Source organism: Lampris incognitus, chromosome 13 (assembly GCF_029633865.1).
Source record: "Lampris incognitus isolate fLamInc1 chromosome 13, fLamInc1.hap2, whole genome shotgun sequence".
Taxonomy (NCBI): Eukaryota; Metazoa; Chordata; class Actinopteri; order Lampriformes; family Lampridae; genus Lampris; species Lampris incognitus.
This window is the reverse complement of record NC_079223.1, coordinates 7,008,159-7,026,666: the sequence shown is the minus strand read 5'-3', so window position 1 is coordinate 7,026,666 and position 18,508 is coordinate 7,008,159. Positions and strand designations below refer to the sequence as shown.

Sequence of the window (18,508 nt, the reverse complement as noted above, 5' to 3'; positions counted from 1 at the left end):
TCCATGGGCGTGTAAGAACAAATTTGTACGTACACACGAGTGACTGATGAATGAGGCCCCACCTGCAAGAAGAAAATCCCCATGATGCTGAAATTCTGTTTTTTTCTTCAGTTAAGGCTGCAAAAATATCTTCATTTACTTCCCCTTAAATCCTCACAAGCACAGAATTTCAAAGCCATGCACCCACATACAGATACACAGACACACATACACAGATATGCAAACGCAGACCAATATAGAGACAGACAGACAGACAGACAGACAGACAGACAGACAGACAGACAGACAGACAGACAGACAGACAGACAGACAGACAGACAGACAGAGACACACACACACACACACACAGACTATCACATTTGTTGTATTTATTCGACCGAAAACAGAAAAGAATAAAGAGACACGGGTAAAAACCAACAGTTGAATCTATTTTCTGTTCATAAACGTACTCTGATAATTTGAGGGAGGACGCGCGGTAACACAAAACCGAGCTGCTGTGCGCTCAGACTGACCCCCTCGCTTGTGCTAAAACAAAGGAACAAAATATGGAATAACACGACAGAATAGAGAGGTGTGTGTTTGCTGCGAGCTTGTCTGTATGTGTGCGTCTGACTGCACTTTGTGTGTGTCCATGTGTGTGCGCGCACACATGCACGGGGCTCTGTTTGAGTCACAACTCAAAACTCGTGTTGCATCATCGCGCGTTACCCTTGGTTACCCCTGACTGAGGGGAATATCGACGAAAAGGGGGGTTCTTTCATCTGCAGAAGGGTTGTCGAGTCGTTAACAAGCACGGCGATAAGCTCTCATTTTTCGCTTCAAATGATGTGCCGCGGTACGGCGAAAGGGCAAGCCATGTGTAGGACTATAAAAACAAGTCTCCTTTTTGGGCCGTGCAGATGTGCGGACTCTGCGCAGGAGTTAATTAGTGGGATGGGCAACGAGCATTCCCTGCTGGGCACAGGCATCCGTGTGCTCATCTGGCAGTAAGCAAAGAGCCGCAGACTCTGGCCATTGAAAGTCTCTATACCATCTCCTTCTATTCAAAAGTAACAAGAGGAAGTGTGTGTGTGTGTGTATGTGTGTGTGATGTTCAAACGTGTTAATGAACATACATTTCTTTCATTGTGCCACACAGCCTTGCTGATCTAATCAAGAGTTTTATTTTTCTTCCAAGGCTTTACCTAAGTTGACAGTCAGACGGACACGTCCGGTCTCCAGCTCCAGACGGAGGGTGTCAGTAGAGTCTCGAGATGTGGTGGCCATTAGGATGCCGAAGGCACGCTGAGAGCGGAAGCGCAGGGACACATCCTCGGCTTCTGTGTGCATTACCACTGGCAGATGGATCTTCATGAACTTACTGCCGTCATAGCTGAGAACCGTTGCATCTGTGGAGGTAGACGACACCATGAGTCATTAGTGAAGTGTGCTTTAGTCTGCCACAAACAAATAACAAATGTCATCAATTACACTTCAAACTCTCCCTACCTCTGTCTCTCTCCCTACCGCTCCATCTCCCGAACTCTCTCGCTATCCTTCTCTCCCTACGTCTCTCTCCCTCTCCCTCTCTATCGCTGTCTCTCTCTCCCTTTCGCAGTCTCTCTCTCGGTCACTCTCTCTCTTGCTGTCTCTCTCCCTACCCCTCTCTCTCCCTCTCGCTCTCTCTCCCTCTTGCTGTCTCTCTCTCCCGCCCTCTCATTCTGTCTCTCTCTCTCTCTCTCTCTCTCTCTCTCTCTCTCTCTCTATATATATATATATATATATATATATATATATATATTCTGTGTACGTAATTTATCTTTTAAATCCCATTGTTGACAAAAGATTCATGTTCATGCATCTTGTGCTCCAAATGTGATTCTCATTAGGGCTTAAGTCATGCAGCATAAATATGAATCAGCTTGCAGTCAGTAGCCAAATACACATGATTATACAACCCCGTATGCACTGGATCTTATTTGGAGTGATGAGTTCAGCAGTGGGCTTGCACGGCAGCATACTAACATGGCAACACAGGAAAGTCAACATGCAGCCTTAATGTTTTGTCTCTCCGCACGTTAGTCACTCACACATAACTGGCTGATGTTGATTCAACACAGAAACCAGAACTCCAGTCTTCCAGCTGTTCTTTTAACGTGCTTCTAAAACATGTGCCCCATTCCACAACTTGGACATAGTGGAAACTACTGAGTCCTAGGGGTGGGGGAAATATCGATTCACATAAGACTCGTGATTCTTATCTTCTACAATTCTGAATAGATTCACAAATTCCAAAAATCGATTTAAAAAAATTCAGTCATAAGTAGCCTCCTCGCTGCTGGCAATGTTGACGTGCCGCGCACCTGCTTCCGGAAAACAGGGCTAGTTTCTAAAAAAGGAGAAGCACAAAAAGTCAGCCAGGCCCTTCATCATTGAAGGCAAGCATTTTGGATTTTACAATTTCCCGGGAGAGAAGGAGCTCGACATGACTCCTTCAATATGCAAGATCTTTCATTCATTCATTCATCTTCAGCCGCTTCTCCAGGGTCGGGTCACGGTGGCAGCAAGCTAAGTAGGGCACTCCAGATGTTCCTCTCCCCAGCAACGCCCTCCAGCTCCTCCTGGGGGATCCCGAGGTGTTCCCAGGCCAGACTGGACATGTACTAGTCCCTCTGGCGAGTTCTGGTTCTACCCCGGGGTATGCAAGATTTGCAAAACGAAAGTTAAGTAAGTTAAGTATTTCAGGAACACTAAAAATGTTAGGTGTCACATCATACGCCATCGCCCAGTGTTGAAAGAAGTGGAACAATGACCTCCAGCAACATTAACACACAACCAACGCACACTGCACCACTTTACCAAACTCCCAACGATTCTGAACGGGTAAAAAAAAAAAACTAGATCCATCGCCTGTTTAATTTCAGAAGACCTGCACCCCTACAGCGTAGTCGACAATGAAGGCTTTAGATTTATGATCCAGACAATGGAGCCAAAGTATGACACACCATCACGTCAGTTTTTACTGAGAAAGGTGAGGTTTGCCTTTCTGTGTTCACATTATTGCAATCAACTGATATAACTTTTTCAACAATAAAAACTACATAATCTTATACACACTTTAGTCTGCTTCCATGCCATAACTTGCCACGCCGCCTTTCTTAGCGGACAGCGGACTGGAGTAGATCCTGAAATTAGCACCCCTATGTACCAAATCTACAATCGATTTTGAGTCGGGAATCCTTTTAAATTGAAAATCGATTTTGAATCAAATCGTGACCCCAAGAATCAAAATTCCAAAAATATTCCCACCCTTACTGTATCTTATTCGTCTTTCAGCTTTCCCCCCCTGTTTTTCAGGGGTTGCCACAGCAGATTTTACAGTTTCCATCAGGACCCTGTGAGGGCATAGGGTATCCGGTATGGTCTTCTCAACTCGCATACTGATCTGGCAAAATTTTACATCGGATGCCCTTCCCGACACAACCACGAACCTTATGCACAGGGTTCCACCCCTACTGTATCCCAACCCAAAATGAGAAAAATCCACTTTTTTTTCCTTTTTTTTTTGTGCAAAGCACAGTGAGTTAGTAATAAGTTGAGTCAACGATTATTTAACCAAGGAGTAGAACAATATGAATCAAGCCAAAATCGAGTGAGCAAGTGACAGCACAGTGAGATGCCAGGCATGCAGAGATGTTATCCAGGGGCGGTGTGTGAAGACTTGGCACAAGTCATGTATCACCATCCTGTTGTGCACCACAGCTGACAGCCACCCAAACTCTGTCTGACTCCTGTCATCTCTGTGCCAACCGAGGCAGCCCCCATCTCTGAGAAAACTGAGTAGTGGAGAGCATGCCGAGGCAGTATCCTGCAAACTACACAAAAACCTAAGGGTGGAAAGGACGCCCCATGAAAATGATGAGCACAAAAAGATCCACACAAAAAACACAAAATCTTTCTGAAGTGGAAACATTTTCTAATACCTCCATCAAGACAACTAAACTTCAATGAGAACAACTGAAAGCGTCTCACACCACATGTCTGCATGTCTACAACATAATAGTGACAAATTACCGACAGTTGAATAGATATTGACCGGGAACGAGACTACAGTCGGCGGGAGGAAGTGTAATAGCTTGTGGACCTTGGCGTATCGAGCTCCTGCACAGGGCGACTGCATTTACTCAAAGCATTAAGGCTGCCATCTGGAGAAATGTTGGGGAGATTGTTTAATATTGGCAGGAGTTTGCAACAGCATTTCCTGTAACTAAACCATAATCCAATAACAAAGCCATTACCGCAGCTGCAGCGCTAAGACAGATAGAGCAGATAGTGCGGAGCTGGAGAGTCGGGGAGTGGGAGAGAGGCAGGAGTGGGTAGTTGGGGAGGGGGACAGGCTACCAGCGTGTGCACAACACCACCTCATCACCACCGGCTCGTCACATACAACCAATGTCACATCTATCCCCCTGGGACGGCTCCGCCACATCCCTCACCCAAATCCAATCTCTGCACGCCCTCCTGGGGTACGCCGCAGATGACAGAGGCGTGTGACAAACGAGCTCTCGGCGCTAAACTGTCTGCCTCCTGCCAGGCAGTGCAAAGCAAAGAGCTGCATTTGAGAAGTGTAAGCAGATGCCAGGACAAATGGAACTACTCCTCAAGCGCCTAATACTCAGGAAAAAAAAAACTGTTGTTTGTTACCAGCAGGCGTGATCAATTACAGCCTTAGCTTGGTGTGTAAGCACAAACGAAGCTGCGAGCGGACGTGATGCACGAGTCGATGCTTTGGCTCAAAAGCTCCCCACCTTTCAGAAAGGAAAATGAAATGTGGTCATCATTTCAGCTGCTGTTGTGGTTGGAAATGTTTCACTGTAAAATTTTAGACCTGCTGTATGCATGATAGATTTCACCATTAATGGAGCAGGATAAGCGATTTGGATAATGGATGGATGGATGGATGGATGGATATGACAGGATCATATGATGACTAAAGAAAATGGTTGATTTGTTCAGTAAGTACGGTGAGAGTCCATATAGGACATCATATCTTCTCTGAACTGTCTAACTCAAACGCTAGCCAATTCAACATGGTGCCGCTGATCGGACTAAAATCCAAGGCCCATTGGAAAACAAGATGAACGGAGTGTTTAAAGAGCGATTTTCCTTTGTCAAATAATTCCGAAGCTCTTTTTAACATCGTAGTAACATGAACGTCCTTACAACCGCTTTTTGAGCGCTTAAAAGGTAGATCAAATCTATCAAAACTGCAGTAAATGTTTAAATATTGCATTTCATCCTAAATGTCACATCTGCTGAGCTAAATATGAGAGGCTGCCAAACAGCCATAAAAAAGTAATGCCCAGATAGAAATGGAAATATGGAGACTGGAGTGTGAGGGAATTATTATCTAATGCAAAGTGAACACCTGTCAAAAACCCAATCCTTTGAGGCCAGTCATTTTACATGGCACCCCCATTATTTAATATCAAAATAAATTGAGAGAATTAAAGTTGGAGGTTCTCCCTATGCCAGCCCAACAGGAGGCTGTCAGAGAGGAGATGGAGCATACCACAGTAAGCCAGCAAGACATTCATTTTCTGTCTTGTAAAGCACTGTGCATCGCTGTTTCCTGACTTTCATAAGGAAAAAAAAAGAGGAGTAAATGGTGAACCCACTCTGAGAGCAGTAACAAATAAGGCTCAGCTACTAACAAGGAGGCAAGCAAAGGCAGACAGGAAAGTACGCAGCAAATTCTTCCTCCAACCTCCCCTAAGCAAGGTGGCCACGGCCAGAGAGGACAGCTGTCAGATGCACGTCACAGGCCTGTGACACCCCACAACACACTAGGGCACCAAGCCCGACCCAATTCAAATTTTGCCACGAAAGGGTTTGCCAAAGGCTTTCATAAAATGCATGTACCTTCATAACGAAGGGGAAGAAATGGCTCAGAGACATCATAAATAATTCAGGGCAGCTCATGTCTTCTTCTCTGCAGCCCTCTTTTTAAGTCTTTCTCACTGTACACAACCCCAGAGACAGACTCGCTGGCTATTAAAAGGTTGGATACAACTGCCAACTGAGGGGATTTGAAGCGACATGGAACCCATTCCCTGCACGGGGAGGCAGGATTGTTGTGGGTCAGTTTCAAATCTGCTGCCTCGGTCTAACACCGTAAGCAGGCATCAGCTTCATTAAGGCTGTGACATGAGACAATAGCCAGCAGCTAGACCGGCGTGTTTCTTCCTGAACATCAACGATTCTGCAAAACGAAAACGGGGCAATATATAGAAGGGCCTGAATAGGTCCTCGTCTCATTGAATGCCAGTCAAATTCAATATATTATAACATCTTATGTAGTTTTATTTCTTTATTTTGACGCCAGTGCCAGGTCCTACAAATCATTTCTAGCAGTGAGGTTTGATCCTAGGGCCCAATCCTATTTCTATTGCCTAGAAACAGGATGAACAGTCATTTTGAAAATGCATTTACAGACTATGATGTCCAGTGTTAGACGATACCCCAAAAGCAGCATAGTGAAGTGGATGACACCATGAGAGAAACTGGGAAATGTTCATGGGAAATCAGTCAATTTACAATACGGCACTGAATGCAAAAAGCCTCTGCATCATTTCATGAAGAGATGAGATTTTTTTGACAACAAATGTTTAACAATTGTACCCATACATCAATCTCAATGAAATCCACAATGAAAATGAATAGGTTAATTGATTTGATGCTGCATGTCTGCTTCCGGTGTGGGATGATGGCGGCTCGAAGTTATCTTTGCAGCGGCCTCACCCAGTACTGGTATGGGAACATGGCGGCGCAATTTACATTTGCGGTGGCCTCATCCAGTACCGTCCATGCAGTGTCTTTGTCCACATCTGCGTGTAAGTTTGTGCCTTCATTTGATGGCTGGGAGAGCTGTCACTGGATCGGCTGGGAGAGCTTGGTCTGCTGCGTCCAGTGGGCCCAGGGACCACGGCCTTGCCTGGAGCTGTGCCCAAAGAGGAAACACCGAGGGCGGTCTGACAAGATGCGAAAGCGGGGCAGGCTAAGCTAACTGCTAGCCCATGCAGACCGGCAGTTCCGATAACACCGAGGACGGTCTGGCGGCGGCCTCACCTAGCATTGACTGTGTTTTTAGCGTCGTCATGTGGAGTGCAGGGAGGTGTGTCAAAGATGTCTGGCTGGAGGAGCTGAGGGAGCTTGGTCTGCTGTGTCCCAAGGACCACGGCCCTGACTGGCGCTGCACCCGAAGAGGAAACACCAAGGGTGGTCTGACAGGACGCAGAAGCGAGGCAGGCTAAGCTAACTGCTAGCCCATGCAGACCAGCAGTTTTGACAGTCATCCTGGCGTTCGCTCTCTTGGACAGTGAATATTTATTTTTTTTATTTTGGATGTGTGTTTTTGTGGGGGGTTTTTTTGTAGTTTGGATATATTTGTTGTAGTTTGGACATGTGTTTTTGTCTTTGTGTTGCACTGCTATGAAATGAGAAATGTTCCTGATTCCTGATAAGCGTTAGTTTTTCCATTAGGCCACACATTGAGCCAGTGTCACTAAAATGGAAACAAGGCATATTCGATGATAAGTTACGAAATGAGAATTGTATCATAAATTATGAACATCATGAATTAAAGGTGATGGTGGCAACGAAACAGATATCTTCTCTCTTTAGCTCCCACTCTTGCTATTTCATTTTACCCATAATCCATCAGTAGGCCCCCCTATAGTAGTGCTTCAGAATGACGACCCCTGGGTCCTATACTTCACATTTCAGGTCCGATAGACTTGAATGGATGGTGCCGTTTGACGTGGCTTTCAGTTTTGATTACAGTGATGTCAGGCTTCCAGACTTTACAACCACAGCTAATGCTGTAAGCAATGCAAGTTCTGGTGTCTGCTTAACATTGCAAACAGAATTGTTTTTTTTATATTCTTTATGAGAGAGGCTCAGTCAATGCTTGTCAACAGAGAACCAAACCCCCAAAGTGAGATGTGAACAAGCGATCTGCTCGTAAAAACAAAACAAAAACGCTTTAGAAAAGTAACAAGAAAAAGACTTTGTAAATCCATAAAATGATTGTTTGAGCCACAAAATCCAAATGATGATTATTGTGCCCTGGTCCACAAAAAGTTATCCACTTCCAAGAAAATTGACCAGTGCGCTCTTACCTGGGGTACTACATCACCTACTACATCTTTTTCCCTTTCCATGCCTCCCTGTGACATCGCTTTAGGGATGGGGACCATCCTTTCCCTTGGACTGTATCCATAATTTGGGCTGCTGAATGATGACTCATCATGCACACAGGGCTTTGCTGGCACAGGGATGGGCGAATTTTAATGCAACATTACAGCAATACTCCCGTTTAAGCAAATTTCACATTTATGCAATTATATTCTGCAGCTCTTGGCTTTACCTTTTTGACCAATGGCAAACGGCTTTATGCTCTGGAAAGCAATATGCATATTCAAAGGACTGATTTGCTGTACTTTCGCTAATTCACATTACATAGTACATTACTGCAGCACTGAGGAACTTATGACATCAGCAAAAGAAAAGTTGAAAAATGAAAAAAAAAAAAAACTTTTTGTCACTTCAAATTCAACCCAAACAATACAAAAACTGTGTACACCCAGAGTGACCCATATGTAATACCAACACAAAAAGGGCTTGTGCAGCACCTCTTATCTAACTCAAACCAAAATAACACGTTACCCAAATACAGAAGGGGGGGGGGCAGCATAGTGAGGCAGAAAATGCTGTGATGTTTATTTATTTTTTCTTTCAGAGTGTGAGCATTCAAACTCAGTGAACTTTGGGTTATCTGTGTCTGAGTTCTTATGATGGCACTTGCCAGTGTGTGAGTGCGTGTTAGTGTGAGTATGCACATGTGATGCGATGACATTTACATCGATTGTCAAGGATCTGTCGGCATTGATCCTCGGCATTCACCCGGAACCAAGATGCCTATTCTTTCTCATCCATCGGCGGCCGCTGTCGGCGTGAAGTGATGCAATTGCTGTCAGTGTTGGCAATCCAGGATGTCATATCTCATTAGGGAATATGTGCATGTGTTGCACCGCAGCTATTGGGCCATCTGGGATACTGCCTCAGCCTCACACTACAAGACTAATATTTGGGCTAATTAGCAACTGGAGGAACAATGAAGGGGAGGACATTTGGGATGCATAAGGGGAAAGTTGCTTTGTCTGCTTAATTAAAATCTCTCAAAATAGCAGGCGAATAGCTATGTTGCTCTCATCCTCAACTCCACCTCCTGCTCCCTCCAGTCATTGTCACTGTCCTCCTCCTCCTTCTCCTCCTCCTTCACCATATGCAGTAGCTGAATTTTGCCACCGGGTGGTACACCATGCATGGATAAGTGAGGGCCGGAGTAATTCTTTTGACAGTTCCTCAGCCTGCTGGTGCCTGCTTCATCCTACCAGTGCAGAGGCAATCTGGAGCCATCAAAACAGCTGGCAGCATGCCGGCGCTCATCCTCCATACCACCGCTCCCACATTATACTCTTGCCGATGCCAGTCTCACACAGAGAGGTGAGAACAGTGAGAAAGAGTGAACAAACGAGTGGGGCAGGGGGGGGGGCGAGCGAGAGAGAGAGAGAGAGAGAGAGAGAGAGAGAGAGAGAGAGAGAGAGAGAGAGAGAGAGAGAGAGAGAGAGAGAGAGAGAGAGAGAGAGAGAGGAGTTGGGGAGTCAGGGGGAGGTGTGCTGGAGTAGCAGTGGCCTCACCTTTAGTACATGCTGTTTGAGAAACAGCCCTTTGTGTTTTCTGCCTTAGTTGACTGATTCAGTCAACATGAATTAGGCCTCTTTTTATGAATCCAGTAACATTCTCTAGATAGGCAATTATCTTCCTAAAGTGGAAAGGTCGCCCCCCCGCCGCCATGTCCACTCCACTTCCCTCATGTACTATGCCCTAATTCCTGTCAACTCATTAGCTGGAATAGGAAGCACACATGGAAAACCAGAGCAATGCAGAGGCAAACCAAACTGACACATATGTCAAGAGATGGAAACAATTTCAGTGCACTCTCTCGCCCTCTCTCTACTTTTCCTACCTCTGTTTAACTCTGACTGCTTCTTTCTTTCAAATTAAATCTTAATTGTCTGAGGCGTATTCTGTCATGTCATTCACAGTATCAATTTGCAGCCCGTCTATGGATCTCACCACATGTTTGATGACATGTTCAAGTGTGAACTAATCCACGGTTTCATTAAAATTTGCCTGTTGCTATAAAACACCATTTTTGTATTTGATTCTACATATTCTTATTGTTGTCTGTCCATTGCGAGGACCCAAGCGAGGACTTTGCCTGTTGTTGACAGAAGTGAGATGCCCTTGTAGTTTCCACATTCCGCCTTGTCCCCGTTCTTGAATATGGCCACTATTAGAGCATCTCTGAGCTCTGAGTGAAGTTCTTTTTCCCAGACCTTGAGCAGGAAGGCGTGGATGTGGTACAGGAGCTCTGGTCCATCTTCCTTTAAGATCTCAGCTGGGATCCCATCTGGACCAGCAGCCTTGTTGTTCTTAGGGCTCCTGATGGCATCTTAAACCTCTGTCATTGTTGGAGGTTCCCCCAATGTCTTCTCTGATGGGACTCTGGGGAATGTGGCTGGCAATGTCAGGTTCAGCTGTGCTATCGTGGTTGAGGAGCTCCTGGAAGTGCTCCTTCCATCGGGCATTAATGGACTCGTTGTCCTTCAGCAGCTCCAACCTGTCCTTTGAGTGCATGGGGTTTAAGTTGTGCTTGCTTGGACCATAGACGGCCGTAGTAGTGCTGAGAAGGCCTCTGGTGTCACCCAAGTCTGCCAGTTGCTGGATTTACAGAGCCTTTGCTGTCCACTCACGAGTTCTTAAGCTCCCTCGCCTGTCTCTGGACATCCGCCTTGACTTTGGAGTGAGCCACTCTTTTAATAACCTTGCAGGTTATATCATTTTGCTGAGCATGAAAGGCTTTCCTTTTCTTGGAGATGAGCTGTTCTATCGCTGTCATTCTCATTAAACCAGTCCTGGTGTTTTCTGGACTCGTGCCCACGGGTGGTTTCGCAAGTGTTGAGGATGGTGGATTTGAGCAGGCTCCAGTGCTTCTCAATGTCATCAGGCTATTCCTGTTGAAGGGTTTCCCCAAGAGAGGCCTGAAGTTGCTGCTGGGTGGCAGTTTCATTCAGGCTTCACTTGGCCAAGAGGTTCACTCTTGGCCGGATCTGCTTCTTTTGAACCCTCCTCTTCCTCTGGAGTTTGTTGGACATTGTGGAGCGCATGAGCCAGCCTGTCCAGCAGTCATCTGCATCGATCATGGCCCTCGTGATATTCACGTCATGGCGGTCCCTGGTTCGTACAATGACATAGTCAAGGAGATGCCACTGTTTGGGGGGGGGGGGGGTATGTGTCCAAGATGCCTTAAATTTGTTTTTCTGGCGAAACAGTGTTAGTGATGGTGAGGTCATACTGAGCACATTTGCTAAGAAGCAGAACTCCATTGATGTTCTTGATGCCTTCCTTTCCTATACTGCCCTTCCAGGTGTTGATCCCGGCCGACCCTGGCGTTGAAGGGCTCCTAGGAGGATAATCTTATCCTCCTTGGGGATTCTTGACAGTGTCTAATCTAAGCAGGCATAGAAGGTCTCTTTTACTTCCTCTTCAGAGTCTAAAGTAGGGGTATAGGCACTCAAAACTGTTGCCATTTGGTTGTTGGAAAGCGCAAGACGGATGGTCATGAGACACTCACTAATCCCCATAGGAAGTTCAGACAGGTGGCTGATGATATGGTTCCTGATGGCAAACCCAACACCATGGATCCTGGGTGCATCAGCAGCTTTTCATTTCCAGAAGAAAGTGTAGCCACCTTCCTTCAGTTGTCCTTCGTCTGCCCATCGGGTTTCAGAAAGGGCAGCTATGTCAATCCGGCATCTATTCAGTTCTCTAGCGATAATCGCGGTTCTCCTCTCCAGTCTGTCACTGGTTGCACTATCCATAAGTGTGCACACATTCCAGGCTCATGTTTCTTTGTTTCTGACTGCATGTGGTGATCCCTCTGGACATGGTAATCCAGTTAGGAGGTTTGAGGCAGGCTATTTTTAGGGCACCTTTTCTAGCCCCTTCCCCAGGTGGGTTGAGCAGAATGGATCCTAAAGAGGGCTACTCAGTTGTGGGTACAGCTACTGAAGGGCTCTTTCTACCTCGTTCCAAGAGCTCAGTGACTGAACCTAGCACCCACCACCTGATGTGCCGGCTCATGACTAGGGGCTTCCAAATCTCACAGTCCTGCCACTGTCACCACTTGCCGGTTGCCATAGGACTTAATCAAGGATGTTAGGGTGGATTCCTTTTATGGAGGATGCCTGTGTGTGACTTTGTTTAACGTGGGGAGACTGGTGCACAGACAGCCACCACACAGTCCTTGACAGATCTGGGTCAGGGTCCAGTGGCATGGAGTCCAAAACAACTGGGGGCCCATTTCTGCTGCAGCCTTCATCCACCTTCCCAGCCGTTGTGATGCTTCCCTTAAGTCCACCATCATCCTTCGTCTGTTCCACCACTGAGGACTTGGTTGGATTGTTCTTTGTAAGGGACCTCCCCCTTGACCTTACCGCCATGGGTGACCCTACCAGGAGCATAGCTCCAGATGGCATTGCTCTCGGGATCTCAGGACCACACAAGCTTCTCCACCATGACAAGGTGACAATCCACGGAGAAGATGCAGTCAAAAGTTTGGACACACTTAAACATAGTAGGGTTTATCTTTATTCTAATGAAACAACTTTCCCTGGAATGTAAAGTTACTTTGGAAAGAAATTCATAAATAGGCAATGATTTAAAATTTTTTAAATACATACGTGTGTGTATTCTGTTCCTCGTTTGTTAAGCACTTTTATCAACACCATTGATGGTTTAAAAAAAAACAAAAAATCCCGCGATATATATATATATATATATATATATATTAGGGCTGGGACTTTAACGCGTTAATTCGATAATTAATTATAGGAAAAATAACGGCGTTAAAAAAAATTAACGCATTTTATCGCATTTTATTTTTACACTCCAGTCAACACGGAACGCTTTTCAGTGCACTCGTTTCTGGCATACAGATTATACCGATGCACCGAGTGACGTCAGTCAAGCGGAAGGCGGAGTAGGTTAGGCTAACAGTTAGTGTGCTAACAACAGATGTGATGGACGACAAGGATGACACAGTGTTGCTTAGCTCTGTGGATGGGAAATTTACATTTAAAAATGGTCATTATGGAGTATTGTGTGTAGATTGATGAGAAAAAAAAGGAATTTAATCCATTTTGGAAGAAGGCTGTAACATAACAAAATGTGGGGAAAGTGAAGGGGTGTGAATACTTTCCGAATGCACTGTATATACGGTTGCTGGTTTTGCACACCTGCTGGCTGTTAGCTAGTTACCTAGCTCGCTAGTTTTAGATAAATACTCCTTAAATCCTCCTTATTTTATTATATGAAATTTGAATATTGTTAATGGTAAGACGTTCCAGCAGGCATGCAAAACCAGCAACAGCACAGTTGCCAGTTAGTTTACGAACCGACATATTTCCCTAATATATTTGGCCCTGTGATGGCCTGGTGGCCTGTCCAGGTGTCTCCCCGCCTGCTGCCCAATGACTGTTTGGATAGGCTCCAGCATCCCCGCGACCCTGAGAGCAGGATAAGCGGTTTGGATAATGGATGCATGGATATGGATATACATATATATATATATATACACACACTATAAAGGAATAAGTAACTAAATAAGTGATAGTCAGATTTACAAACATATGCACATGATGCATGTACAGAGTCAATCATGTGACATCACTGACTCACTTACAGACATTGTGAAACAGCATTCAGAGCCTATCTTGCTTCCATAATGTGACACATTTCCAAATAAGACAGGATATTAGGGACCAGATGTGAGTGTGTGTTTGTCTGTGTGTGTGTGTGTGTGTGGGGGGGGGGGTTGATTTGATCCTTCAGGATTCTGATTGGATTAGGCAAAACATTTTATGATATCATGGGTTGGAGAGTTGCTCGCCTGCCCGCTTTTTAGATTTTAGGTTAAATTTTTATATTTTCATGTAAAATGAGAAGAAAAAAAACAGATTCTTTTTTATTTATTTAGGCACAAGTTGTTAGGTTGGTGCATAATATGACTCAGGAAATGACCTAAAGAGATATAAAAGTCCATTTTCATTTCACTTTGTCTTTAATGATCACTACTCATTCGTGAACGTGATATTAAACATGTCTTGAGCCCATCAGGTGCATTTCAGATTAATAACTGAAAAATTCAGTTCAGAGATTCTCAGCTGATTTTGTTTGTACTGCTTCAAAAAGCTGTTGGCTGTGGGCTAAGTGTATGCTATTACTGAGAGGGTTACTTTTTAATACTGCTCATCAACTCCACTAGAAACGCACTACAGACGCCATCTAATTTCATTTACTAAGTCGAACGGCATGAATAATCGTGTCAAGTCTGGAACTCAGATCTGCCTTTTGAATGCTGGCCGGATGTATGTCTGGTAATTACATTAAAGTCAAGCTGCAAACTGACAAAAGTGACCTCGACGCAAGAAAGTGTTGGCTGGTGGAGGGCTGAGCCTTCGTCACACAGCTGGCGGTTGTTCTAATCGGACTAAGTCTCAATCAAAGAGGTCGGGGGGTTATCCCCTGGTCAAAAAGCTGTTTAACAAATGCCGAGTAGGGAAAAAAACAGGCCAGGTTCATGCTGAGCTTTGCATCCACACACACACACACACACACACACACACACACACACACACAACCTCCTAGCAAAGCTTAATTCATGTCGCTAAATTTATCTACAAACACGGGGGGGGGATGGCGGAAAGGTAAGAAGGAGGGAAAAGTGATTTTCTTTTCCACGCTCAGCTGCATTGCTTCAAAACTGAAGCAAACGTTCAAACAATTAAATATGAATGCAGCGAACAGCTCGGCATCTGCAGTCAAGTGTGAGGGGCCATGCCGGCACGGCGGCCTCGGAAGGCAAAACTGAGTAAATGAGGCTTTAAGCAATTAAGTCAAACAGACATATTTAAGCAAAGATTTTACAGAATACCGGTTAACACATCCGACAGACCTGAATGTTTGATGGACGCAGGCACATTTACACTAGTTTGGGAAATGTATGAGGAATTCATGGAGCAATATGCTTTCAAGAAGATCTGTGAATTAACAGGAAGATCTTATTTCATACCTCGACAGAAAGCACATTTTTCCTGCAGTAACCTATTACGCAGATAGATGTACATCTGTTAGATCTATGAAGCTACTGCTGGCCGACATATGAAGATGGCTGATAGTGTTCACTCGCCGACAATCTCATTTCTTCCGGCTCCCTCCTCTCTCAGTTTCACGAGGAAAATCGAGGGATAAGCATTCTGCACCAGGTCTGGTCATGACTGAGTGGTTTGATGAGCCAAATGGTTAGCAGAAGACAGCCGATTTATTGGCTACTGTGCACGGTGGACGTGACCAGCAACATCTCACTGATGCATCAGCAGTTTTGGGGAGTAACGGAGTACCTGTAATGGCGTTACAGATTTAGAATACAAAATATGAGTAATTGTATTCAGTTACAGTTAAAATCGGTGGTAACGGGGTGTCCGGGTGGCGTACCGGTCTATTCCGTTGCCTACCAACACGGTGATCGGCGGTTCCAATCCCCGTGTTACCTCCAGCTTGGTTGGGCGTCCCTACACACACAATTGGCTGTGTCTGCGGGTGGGAAGACGGATGTGGGTATGTGTCCTGGTCACTGCACTAGCTCCTCCTCTGGTCAGTCGGGGCACCTGTTCGGGGGGAGGGGGACTGGGGGGGAATAGCGTGATCCTCCCACGCGCTACGTCCCCCTGGTGAAACGCCTCACTGTCAGGTGAAAAGAAGTGCCTGGCAACTCCACATGTATCGGAGGAGGCATGTGGTAGTCTGCAGCCCTCCCCGGATCGGCAGAGGGGGTGCAGCAGCGACTGAGACAACTCAGAAGAGTGGGGTAATTGGCTGGATACAATTGGGGTGAAAGGGGGGGGCCCAAAAAAAAAGAGGTGGTAATCAGATTACAGTTACATTCTTAAAATCAATAGATTATTTGAAGGGTTAACAGTTTTGAGTCAACGTGTTTATTCACTCTCAAATTCAAATAAGGCATCTCAAGGCATTTCCCATGAGCCACTGATTAAAAAAAAAAAGAAGTGCAGCAACAACACAGTGCTCGTAGTGCACCCGCCTGACTCATACCGCAGGAGTCATGACACAAGATAATGGAGGAGCCACACAGCTGGGACAGGGAAGCATCCCTGACATGGAAATTCAAAGACCACGTTCACTTTCAAAGAAAGCAAAGGAGACCACAACATCACCATGCAGAACAAACTCTGCTTGATAGCAATCCAAGTTGCTTTCATCCACAGACTCCAATTTTAACTTAAAGAAGCACCTTGAGGTAAGTTCTTTTTTGACTGACAAAACAAGGAAATCTTCACATATTAAAAACTGCAATTTCTTAAACCATTTTACAAGACACATGATGTATACTATATTTTAGCGAATTGTTTCTCAGCCATAATGTATTTATCTAGCTAGCTATCTGGCTACTTTTAAATGAGTTATTGCATGTGTGAATCAAGACCGTCTGACATGCTAGCTAGCTAGTTACTCTGCGTGCGATTGCCGTCCTAGAGACTACAATAACTCTATGAACATTCTGGTGCAGTGTTGCTCTGAAAACTACTGATTACTTGTTGTTTAAATGTTTTAAATACTGTTTTAGCTGTAGGCATGCATGCCCCTATCTAAATGTATGACTACTCTTTACTTAACACTGTAATGATGCCACTTGGCTAGCTGTAGGGTTTAAGTTCGGATATGGTTCATGAGGAAGGGCTTCACTGAACGATGAACAGGACACACGTTACAGAAAAACTTTGATGGTGGTGAAACTCTCCTGTAGTCTGATTTGTAACATGCCTGTCAATTATTTAAAGTCTATAAATGTAATGAAAGCAGTAGTTAGTTCTTGTGGTATTCAGCAACCTATAATTATGCAACAGTATTTTATTATCCTCCCAATAAACTCCTAAATCAATTTCTTTGTCATCAAAATGTACCTAATAAACTGCTGATCTTTTTTTTACTTTTTTTCAGTGAAAGCATTCCAGTGTTATGCAGAGGACATCAACTAAAAGGACATCAGACGGTGATGAATGAATTTCCTCTGCCACCACACCATGTGGGCTTCCTCTGCTAAAACAAGGAACGCTCAGCGCAACAGACACCACCACCCAAGACGAAAGTGAATGCCTCGATATTTCAATTTATAATTGCAATTGTGCAAGCCTTTTCATTAGTAGAGAACACCTTATTCCATAAGCTGATTGAGGGAATCGGTGAGGAAAAGTCACCCATGTGCAGGAAAACGTTGATGCGGCGCATTGAAAAAGCATTCCAGAGAATGAAGGCGGCAATGACCGAAACACTTCAGGGCGTTCACAGTGTGCACGACAGCAGATATATGGACGGCTCATCATAGGAGTTACATAGGAATCACTTGTCACTGAATCGCGCCAGGGACACTGTAGAGCAAGTCGGCTCTGTTGGTTGGCATATGAAACGATTTGAGAATGCCACACCTATCAGAGCCAGAATCAACTTCATTGGCCAAGTGTGCATATGAGAAATTTGACTCCGGTTTACAGCAGCTTCTAATACTTGTTTAATTAAGTCGCGCAAAAAAAAGAACCCAACACAGAACAAAAATAAAAAATAAAAACAAAAGAAATAAATGGAATAATAAATAGAATACTGGAGGTAAGTATGTTTGCACAGCAGGTATGTCACAACTGTACAGAGTTTTGTCATGGCTGAATAATTAATAACATATATTATATTGCTCATATATTCTACTATATTAATAACATAACTTTATAACTTATATAACTATACTTATATGTTATATTATATACTAATATATTATATCATAAACTATGTACAATATCTTCAACTATTACCCATCCATCCATTATTCAAACCACTTATCCTGCTCTCAGGGTTGCGGGGATGCTGGAGCCCATCATCTATTATCTATAATTATATATTATAATATATAATAATAATAACAGTAGTTTCGCATCAGCAAATTCTGGGTCTACCCCGGGGTCTCCTCCCAGTTGGATGTGCCCGGAAAACCTCTAAAGGAATGCGCCCCAGGAGGCACCGTAATCAGATGCCCGAACCACCGCAACTGGCTCCTTTCGATGTGAAGGAGCAGCGGTTCTACTCCAAGCTCCCTGCCGATGTCCGAGCTCCTCACCCTATCTCCAAGGCTGAGCCCAGACACCCTATGGAGGAAACTCATTTCAGCCGCTTGTATCTGTGATCTCACCCTTTCGGTTACTACCCAAAGCTCATGACCATAGGTGAGGGTTGGATTGGAATGAAGATTGACTGGTAAATTGAGAGCTTTGCCTTC

General features: G+C 44.7%; 1 protein-coding gene across 5 annotated transcripts in view; it reads right to left on the bottom strand.

Annotated features, from left to right (window-relative positions):
• Window positions 1–18,508, bottom strand: part of LOC130123237 (neurexin-1a-like) — a 456,613-nt gene that overhangs the window by 245,371 nt on the left and 192,734 nt on the right. For all 5 annotated transcript variants that reach the window (XM_056292379.1, XM_056292376.1, XM_056292378.1 and 2 more), the window contains one exon: window positions 1,185–1,388. In XM_056292379.1, coding sequence (XP_056148354.1) covers window positions 1,185–1,388 — 204 coding nt within the window. The remainder of the gene's footprint in view (window positions 1–1,184; window positions 1,389–18,508) is intronic.